Genomic DNA, 9,600 nt, shown 5'->3' on the forward strand with positions numbered 1-9,600 from the left:
CAGCCGGTCAGGCCGGGGAGGAGAGGGACGATCGGAGCGCGGTGGCGAGTCACTGAGCCCGCCGCGGCCCAGAGAGCGGCTGGAGCCGCCGCCGCCGGGAAGGAGGGGCGAGAGCGCCCGGGCCGCAGCCGCCGCCGCCGGAGCCGGAGTCGCCGCCGCCGGAGCCGCGGGCGAGCCAGGCAGTCGCGCGAGTCCGGGCCGGGGCGGGGGGCGCGGGCCATAAGCCCCTGCTCCGGCCGCTGCTTGCAGACAGTGGGCGCCCAATGTCTCCCGCGCCCCGCTAGGCTGAGCCTCGGGCCGGGCGAGCCGCCGCTACCGCCGCCGCCCGAGCCGCGGGCAGGAGCCTCGGGAGCCGCCGCCGCCCGGCCGGGCCCCGCCGCCGCCCGCGCGCCCCCGGGCCCCCGACACACATGAGATTCTTCAGGCTCACTTTCAAGTGCTTCGTGGACTGCTTCTGACCGCGCCGCCCGTCCGCCCCGCACCCCGCCCGCCGCCCGCCCGCCCGCCGCCCCGACCCCGGCCCGGCCGCCACCGGCCCCCGGCCGGCCCGCGCCTTCGGGGTCCCCGAGCCGCCGGCGCTCCCCGCCGCCCGCACCCCGGCCCGGCCCGGCCGCGCCGCCAGCCGGGGCCATGGCGAAGAAGAGCGCCGAGAACGGCATCTACAGCGTGTCCGGGGACGACAAGAAGGGCCCCCTGATCGCGCCCGGGCCCGACGGGGCCCCGGCCAAGGGCGATGGCCCCGTGGGCCTGGGGGCGCCCGGCGGCCGCCTGGCCGTGCCGCCGCGCGAGACCTGGACGCGCCAGATGGACTTCATCATGTCGTGCGTGGGCTTCGCCGTGGGCCTGGGCAACGTGTGGCGCTTCCCCTACCTGTGCTACAAGAACGGTGGAGGTGAGCGCCCCCGCTCCTACGCGCCATGGACCCTCCCCTGCCCGCCGCGGGCCCCACTGCGCGCCCCACAGGGGCGTACGGGCGAAGTCCAGAGGGTGGGGAAAGCCCCCAGGGTGGTCGGGGCCAGGGCCACCCCTCGCCTGCAGTGGCCGCTCGGTTGCCCAGCCTGGCGGCGTCCACCCCCTGGCTGGTCATGTGCCTGGCAGTGTGTGGGGGGAGGGAGCCAGGGAGCCTCCGGCCCAAGCCGCGGGGCTGCCCCCCCAGACTCCCGGAGCTCCGGGATTGGCCACTGAGGTGGGAAGGCGAGGCCTGCCCCCTGGGGGGGCTCCCAGAGGTGAGGAGCCCTGGCTGCCCCCGCCAGTTAGACACACAAGTGGCACATTGTGTGGGCCCCCCACGTGTGCACACACGAACACACACACACACAATGGGCCACTCTGTCCCTCCCCCTCCCCTCCCTTCCCCTCCCTTCCCTTCCCCAGCTCCTCTCTCTTCCCTTCCCCTCTCTCCCCTGCCCTCCCTTCCCCACCCTCCCCTCTAGCCTGGGCCTGGAACACTGGGTGCCTGAGCCAGGCTTGGGAAGCCTGCGGCCTGGGCCGCCCGGCGCCGCCGCTGGACACACTGCATACACACCCCATGCCCACTTGACTGCCCCGACCCAGCTTAGCAACAGCGATGGGCACGCGGGTCCTGTGACTGTAAAGCAGCACCAGGGTTGATGGAAAGCCATGGTGACTGGGTGATAGGTGGGAAACTGAGGCCCAGGGTGAAAGCCTTTGCCCAAGGTCATACACAAGAAGGATGCTGGGTCCAAGAGCTAGGCAAGCTGCTGCTAAGCCCAGCTTCTGAGTAGTGGAGACAGTTGAGCCAGGGGCAAGGGGAGAGGACCTGTGGAGGAGGGGGGAGTGTACAGGGGTCTACTGGGGGCCAGCTCCCCCCACCCCTGTGGTCTCTGGCCCTACCCTGCATGCTGCCTCCAGAGTCCGGTGGCCTCCCCTACAATGTCTGTCATCGCTCACTGACACCTTCAGACACCACCACCCCCCAAGTCCACTGGCAGAGGACTGCCACCCACCCACCCTCTTCCCTGGACCTTCACACTTGTAGGAGAGCGTGTAGGTGCAGGGAAGGCAGGGGCTCCCTACACTCTCCCAAGCCAGGTAGGCCTCTGGGCCTGAGCGCCAGCCATAGCGCACACACACATGCACACACATGCCCTCGCTGCCTTTCCTTCCTGTGCTGCCTGGCAAATGTGGAACTGCGACATGAGGGATGGCTTGTGTGTGCAAGCACGTGTATCCTCCATGCCCGTTAGGTCACCCTAGATGATTGTGGAGGCAGAAGCCTTGTGGGCATAGGAACCACCGTCCCCCCCCCCTCGCCAGCCCAGGGAAATGGGCCACAGCACCCCTTCAATACTCCGCCCCCCAGGGCTGTTCACCTGCGGCCTCTGAGTCAGTGGCCACCCCCTGCACTGATTCACTCAGTGGGAAGTTATGATGGAGCTTGGGTGGAGCCTGGAGCCGAGGCTCCGCCCCAGTCTCCTAAGGCTTCTGAAAGCTGGGCTGGGCCTGCACAGCCTGGCTGGGGGTTTGGGTCAAGTCCTCCGCCTGTGTGTCCTCCCTCAGGTGTGTTCCTTATTCCCTACGTCCTGATCGCCCTGATCGGAGGAATCCCCATTTTCTTCTTGGAGATCTCGCTGGGCCAGTTCATGAAGGCCGGCAGCATCAACGTCTGGAACATCTGCCCCCTGTTCAAAGGTGAGCAGCCTTGGGCCAGTCCCTCTCACTCTCTCCCTCAGGGTCCCCTCCCCTTTCCCACGGCTGGGGCAAGGCTGACACCCACTTGAGAAATCTCGGCCCACTGATGGACCCCCCCAGTCATGAAGGGGAAGCTGGAGATCATGGCGGGAGACCGCCCATGACCTTGGGCGGGCGGGGGCTAGAGAAGGGGATTGGATCCCTCCACCAGGGTGAGGACGCCCAGGCCCAGCAGGGCTAGGGACAGACCCTGTCAACCACACTCGGCTCCCTGGGGCTGAGTGAAGAGTGGCTGGGTGCGAGAGACGATGGCTGGAGAAGCTGCTGGGGACAAGCTTTCCCAAGGCTAGAGGGACAAGTTTATATGGGAGCCTTTGAAAGTTCAGATCTAAAGGGAAGAGCTAATAATGGCAGAGATCACCTTAGAGCCCCTTCTGTGTGGGGGCAGTGTTCCCCTATCATCTCTCAAGGCCTTGGGAGGAAGGTTTTAGTGTCCCTGAGAGGCTGGAACACAGAGAGGTAAAATGATTGGCTGAGGTTGCCCGCTTAGAAGGTGACTGACTCCCACACTGCCCCAGCTCACCAGAAAGTCCCCCAAGCTGCCGAGTACCAGAGGCTACGGGGGGCCAGATGGAGGCTTGGCCCTCCTTCAACTGCTGTGGTGGCAGTGAGACCCAAGAAAAGGGGACAGGTGTGTGAGGCTAGGGAGTCGACGGGACTTAACGCTCAGATGGGGGCAGGGTGGAAGAGGCTCTGCCTCGGGTCTCAGGAGACTGCAGGAGGCGAAGCCATGAGCAGGGGCTGATGTTTGGCCAGGGACATATTGGGGAGTTAGCCCAGTATTGGGACAGTTGCCCAAGGGAGAGTCCAGGGGCTCGGTCAGGAGCGTGACAGAGAAGGACCTAGTGTGATGGATGGATGACGGGGAGGGGGAGGACGGCAGATGCAGGGAGCAGGCCAGAGAAGACTCTTCACCGAAATTGCCCTGTTCCTAGGCCTGGGTTACGCCTCCATGGTGATCGTCTTCTATTGCAACACCTACTACATCATGGTGCTGGCCTGGGGTTTCTACTACCTGGTGAAGTCCTTCACCACCACGCTGCCCTGGGCCACGTGCGGCCATACCTGGAACACTCCTGACTGCGTGGAGATATTCCACCACGAAGACTGTGCCAATGCCAGCCTGGCCAACCTCACATGTGACCAGCTTGCTGACCGCCGGTCCCCCGTCATCGAGTTCTGGGAGTGAGTCAGGCGCTTCTGGGCCAGGCCGGGCCTGCCCCTCTCTCTGGACTCCAGAGGTGGCCCGAGTCTGCATGGGGGAATTCGCAGCAGGAGTCAGTCCTGGGCCCTGCCTGCCCTAGGGAGAGACCCCTCAGCCTAGTCCTGGTGGGAGCCGGGAAGTATGGGCCTTGCTCCATCAGCACCATTTCTCACTCTGGGCACCGTCACTCCGTGGTGCCAGCCAGCCTGGGGGTGGGGGATGGCTGCCAGCCCCACCGCCTCTGCCCAGGGACTCCTGGGCGCCAGGCACATACTCTGTGATGCCTCCAGGCGGCAGGCTTGGGCTGGGGCCCAGCCCAGGTGCTGAGGAGGGACCAGCTGGACACAAGGGCTGTAGGAGGGGGAGCACCACCCCTGGAACAGCTCCTAGTCGCTTTGCTCTCCGCTGGCACAGCCCTCATGGGCTCTTCCTCCCCCAGGAGGAAAGTCTTACGGCTCTCCAGGGGGCTGGAGGTGCCAGGGTCCCTCAACTGGGAGGTGACCCTATGTCTGCTGGCCTGCTGGGTGCTGGTCTACTTCTGTGTCTGGAAGGGGGTCAAGTCAACAGGAAAGGTACAGCTGGAGGCGGTGGGGGGGGGGGTGTCTGCCGGGAACCAGTGTTGCACCGGGTGGTGACCGGAGCAGGGTCTGTGCCCGAGGAGGGGGCGGGTACTTTAATCCAGGCCACTTGATCCCCACCCCATGGCTGCACAGTCCTCCCAGCCTCCAAATCCAGGCCCAACAACCTTCCCTCCCCAGGGTGAGGGACCCAGGCAGCAGCTGCTCTTTCCCTGTGTCAGGGGTCCCCGTCTCCACCCTCCATCCCCGTTCCTTCCTATTCCTCACTCACTATCTGAGTGTGTTTGGACGGTCTGGGTGGACCTCTCCTATGGCCCTCTCTGTCCCCCAACTGGCCCAGGCGGGAGTGTAGACACATGCCTTCCCCAGAAGCTGCCTGTCAGGTTCGGGAGAAGAATGTGTAAACAGATGCATAAGAAGACAGTGTGCCGAGGGCCATGTGCCATTGCCAGGTCCCAGGAAGGCTGGCATATTCCCAGCAAGGTCCACAGAGTAGCCGCTTCCTGAGCTGGCGGCCCCATTGGGCGCGAGGCAGAGGCCTTTGCCATCCGTGTCACTCTTATCTCTGTCTCCGGCTGGCCCACTTCTAATCCCAGCTACCAACGACCCCACCTCTCTGCACAGGATAATCTCGAGTCGGACACAGGAGGTGTAGGGCCTGCCCCCAGGCTGATGTCCCACTCCTGGCCCGGGGAACGGCCCTGCCTGTGCTATCCCTCTATGATTACATGTGCTTCCCATGGGGTGCTGTTGCCCCAGAGGAGCACCTGGCTTCCTTTGGGGGAGCCATGGCTCTGAGGAGTATGAGGGGGCTCTTCCCCTGGCCTCCCTCCTGACCTCTGACCACACTGTCCAGTGGTGGGGGACATGGCCTGCCTTTCTCAGGCTGCCCATGCTGGGGGCTTCTAAGGAGAGGTGGGTGCTGTAGGCCCCTCTGAGCACCCTCGCCCTCCAGATCGTGTACTTCACTGCTACGTTCCCCTACGTGGTCCTCGTTGTGCTGCTCGTGCGTGGAGTGCTGCTGCCTGGCGCCCTGGATGGCATCGTCTACTATCTCAAGCCTGACTGGTCCAAGCTGGGGTCACCTCAGGTGAGGTGGAGGCGGTGGGGTGTATACTGGGAACCAGCCCAACAGGACACTTCACACATACTCTTCCCTGGCCCATGTCCAGGTATGGATAGATGCCGGCACCCAGATTTTCTTCTCTTATGCCATTGGCCTGGGTGCCCTCACGGCCCTGGGCAGCTACAATCGCTTCAACAACAACTGCTACAAGTAAGCACCCCTGCCCTGCCCTCCCCTGCCCTCCCGTGGGCAGCAAGCAGGCATCCTAACCAGCCCCCATGGTCTCCTGTGTCCCCAGGGATGCCATCATCCTCGCGCTCATCAACAGCGGGACCAGCTTCTTCGCTGGCTTTGTGGTCTTCTCCATCCTGGGCTTCATGGCTGCAGAGCAGGGCGTGCACATCTCCAAGGTGGCAGAGTCAGGTAAAGACCCCTGGGCCCCAGCCGGGCCTCTGGAGCAGCAGCTGCTGTCCTCACGTACCATGTATAAAAACGCACATGCAAATAGACATTCTGAGAAATGAGAGAATTCAAACTCAACTTGTCACATCGCTCTGGGCCAGAGGCAGGCCTGGATAGCAGCTGCAAGGAAGGCACAGCTGTTTCAGCCAGCCCAGGGCTGAAGCCCTCGTGGGCCAGGCCACGTGGAGCCTGAAGCCCCTGGCCATTCTTCCCCAGGGGCCTGGGGATGTGTTCTCACATTTGCCAGTGTTGCAGAGGGAAAGGAAGGCCTTCACGGGGTCTATAGTGACCAGAACTCCGAAGCACACACCCCACTCTTATGGGTGGAGGTCTGCTAAGGGCCTGCAGGATTCTCCCAGCCCCTGGTATGGGACACCCACAGGGGTTTGAGTGGCCCCACGGTGCCTTGACATGAGAGGAAAGGCCCTTGGCCACGGGGTATCCTGGCGTCCTCCACTATTCTGGCAGCACAGGGCAGGGTGTGGGGGGACAGCACATGAGCACAGACCACAGGTGTCCACATGCTGTGCCTTCCCCCTCAGGGCCTGGCCTGGCCTTCATCGCCTACCCCCGGGCCGTCACACTGATGCCCGTGGCACCGCTTTGGGCTGCCCTGTTCTTCTTCATGCTGCTGCTGCTAGGTCTCGACAGCCAGGTTTGCAGGGGAGGATAGGATAGAGGGCTGGGTGGGGGTAGGGGCCAGGGTGGGGTGGGCAAGGGGCGTGGCCTGAGCTCCTGGCCACAGTTTGTAGGTGTGGAAGGCTTCATCACAGGCCTGCTCGACCTCCTGCCGGCCTCCTACTACTTCCGTTTCCAAAGGGAGATCTCCGTGGCCCTCTGCTGTGCTCTCTGCTTTGTCATCGACCTCTCCATGGTGACTGATGTGAGTGGGGGCAGGGTGGGGGCTGCCTCAGGCCCCCCGCTGCCATCCGCCACCTGCCCTGACCTGGCTCTGTCCCCAGGGCGGGATGTACGTCTTCCAGCTGTTTGACTACTACTCAGCCAGTGGCACAACCCTACTCTGGCAGGCCTTCTGGGAGTGTGTGGTGGTGGCCTGGGTGTACGGTAGGTCTGGGCTGAGGGGCGAGGGGGGCTGTGGCATGGGGCAGGGGTGGTGGGTCTCCAGCTCCGGCCCTCCTGCCTCACCTCACCCCAGGAGCTGACCGCTTCATGGACGATGTGGCCTGCATGATTGGGTACCGGCCTTGCCCCTGGATGAAATGGTGCTGGTCCTTCTTCACCCCGCTGGTCTGCATGGTAAGGGTTAGGCAGGCTGGGCTAGACCGGGCTAGGTGCCGCAGGGCAATGGCTGAGCTCCAATTCACCCCACAGGGCATCTTTGTCTTCAACGCCGTGTACTCCAAGCCACTGGTCTACAACAACACCTACGTGTACCCGTGGTGGGGTGAGGCCATGGGCTGGGGCCTCGCGCTCTCCTCCATGCTGTGCGTGCCCCTCCACCTGCTGGGCTGCCTGCTCACGGCCAAGGGGACCATGGCTGAGGTTAGTTCCCTTCTGTTGGGGCAGGGCCTTACCTCCAGACTGCCTGCCCACAGGGATGGGCCATTGTGCCAGAAGCCTGGGGCCAGCTCAGACAGGGTTGGATGGCAGGAAAGCTGGCCCTCCAGGGCCATGGAAGGGGGAGGAGAGGCTTGTCATTAGCTTCCATTCTCACAACCACAACCGTCTCCCTGGTGCAGCAAGTGGGGCCTGGTCAGTGTCCCAGGAGGAGCAGCCAGCCCTGGGCCGAGTTCGTGGCAGGTGGCGGGAGTGGAAAGAGGCCAAGGACGAGCAGGTGCCCCTCCCCGGGGGCTCACCATGTCCCTCTCTCCTGCAGCGCTGGCAGCACCTGACTCAGCCTGTCTGGGGCCTCCACCACTTGGAGTACAGAGCTCAGGACTCGGACGTCAGGGGCCTGACCACCCTGACCCCAGTGGCCGAGAGCAGCAAGGTGGTGGTGGTAGAGAGCGTCATGTGACAGGCAGCTGGCTCCCAATGCCAGCTCTCCCTCTTGTAGCCATAGCAGCCCCTGCTTTAGCCCCCTCACCCTCTCCAGGGGCTTGCCTTTCCCTGACACTTTTGGGGTCTGCCTGGGGGGGAGGGGAGGAAGCACCACGAGTGCTTATAACTAAAATAACTTTTTTCCATTTTTAATAAAATGCCAAAAATATCACAACCCACCAAAAATAGATGCCTCCCCCCCCCAACCAAGCTGGTGCTCACGCTGCTTCCCAGGCCCTGCCACCTGCCCCCCCCCCTTTGTGCCTGCTGCCGCTGCCATGCCCTGCCCACCCTTGCCTGCCTCTCCAGGCTCTGCCCAACACACCCTTGGGGGGCCCCTCACTCCAGAGGCAGCAGTGGCAGCTTGGGGAACAGAACAGGAGAGAGGAGGAGGAAGGTGAGGGAGGGTCAGTGGAACCAAGGTGAATATTTCAACTGGGCTAGACCCGTCTCCCCATCCCCACTGTAGAAGCTTCGAGAGCCAGCCAGCAATGGAACCTTCTGGTTCCTGCGCCAATTGCCACCAATATCAATTGTGTGAGCTTGTGTATGAGTGCATGTGTGCGTGAGTATGTAGGGAATATATAGATCTCTATCTCTTAGCAAAGGGGAATACCAGGTGTAAACTGTGCCTGTGGGCAAATGAGGCTTGTATTTTGCACATTTTATAAAAACTTGAGGAGAGATTTTTCCGCTTGTATATTTCTAAAGAGAAAACAGCCCCCAGGTCCCTCTCCTTGCCAGTCCCAGTCCCTTTCGGCCCTTCCTTATTCCTCTGCCCCAGCCAAGGAGTGTGAATTTATAGATCTAATTTTCATAGGCAAAACAAGAGCTTCGAGCTGTCGAGTGTGCGAGTCTGTCGTGTGGGTGTGCATGTGGAGTCCCCAGCCCCTGGCGGGTGGACAAGTGCACGGGAGGGGCCTGGAGGGGTGTCCACACAGCCCCTTTGCCCACAAGTCGTTGGGGGTGAGTAGATGCGGTGTTGTGTCCCAGGGATCTGGGGCTGCTCACCTGGCATGCTCAAGCTTGCCCACACCCTGCCCCCTGGGCTGGGCACAACGGCAGGGGTCTGAGGTGGGCACCAGCCAGGAAAGGGATTGGGGCTTGGCTCCCACCTGCCAGCTTAAGGCTGATGCACTTGCCACATCTCAAGTCTTCCGTGTAGCGGCTTCACTTGCCCACTTCGGTCACTCCAATCCCGAGACAGCCGGGTGGACCCTAGAAAGTCGTCCCCCACACCCTGACATCAGCTGGACAGATGAGGCTGGGTGAGGGGGCAGGGGCAGCGGGGACATTCTTACTGTGCTAAAAGCCACTGCAAACATAGCAATAAAAACATGTCATTTTCCAAAGCTGGCTCCTGCTCCACCTCTGCTTGTCTGGGGGGGGAGGGAGATGGGACTGGAGGTTTTCGGGGAGGCCTCCCCACCTCGAGCTGCTTCCTGGGGCAAGCATTTGTTCTGAGGGTGTGTGCCCCCACCTGTTCCAGGACCTGGGGAAAATAGAGCAGGGGAGGCAGCGGCAGAAAGCCTTTTCCCCACGGAGCTGACACACTTGGGGAGAGAGGACAACAGTAT

General features: G+C 63.0%; 1 protein-coding gene across 1 annotated transcript; it reads left to right on the forward strand.

Moving 5' to 3' along the window:
- The first annotated feature begins 459 nt into the window (after positions 1 to 459).
- Positions 460 to 9,379, forward strand: SLC6A8 (solute carrier family 6 member 8). The gene is made up of 13 exons (XM_019755165.3): positions 460 to 892; positions 2,521 to 2,652; positions 3,648 to 3,897; positions 4,356 to 4,488; positions 5,450 to 5,584; positions 5,667 to 5,770; positions 5,859 to 5,983; positions 6,565 to 6,677; positions 6,768 to 6,905; positions 6,985 to 7,087; positions 7,179 to 7,279; positions 7,355 to 7,525; positions 7,860 to 9,379. Exons 1-13 carry the CDS (start codon positions 631 to 633, stop codon positions 7,998 to 8,000), a joined length of 1,908 nt encoding a protein of 635 aa, XP_019610724.2. The 5' UTR covers positions 460 to 630; the 3' UTR covers positions 8,001 to 9,379.
- Positions 9,380 to 9,600: the final 221 nt, after the last annotated feature.

The sequence above is a fragment of the Rhinolophus sinicus genome, chromosome 18 (genome assembly GCF_057876585.1).
Source record: "Rhinolophus sinicus isolate RSI-liver-muscle chromosome 18, RSI-T2T, whole genome shotgun sequence".
Classification (NCBI taxonomy): domain Eukaryota; kingdom Metazoa; phylum Chordata; class Mammalia; order Chiroptera; family Rhinolophidae; genus Rhinolophus; species Rhinolophus sinicus.

Excerpts from the sequence above, each read along its gene's own strand:
- SLC6A8 (XM_019755165.3), top strand. The coding sequence starts at position 631 with ATGGCGAAGAAGAGCGCCGAGAACGGCATCTACAGCGTGTCCGGGGAC. Across the intron at positions 3,898-4,355 it reads CCCGTCATCGAGTTCTGGGA|GAGGAAAGTCTTACGGCTCT; the intron begins GTGAGTCAGGCG and ends TTCCTCCCCCAG. Across the intron at positions 4,489-5,449 it reads GGGTCAAGTCAACAGGAAAG|ATCGTGTACTTCACTGCTAC; the intron begins GTACAGCTGGAG and ends CTCGCCCTCCAG.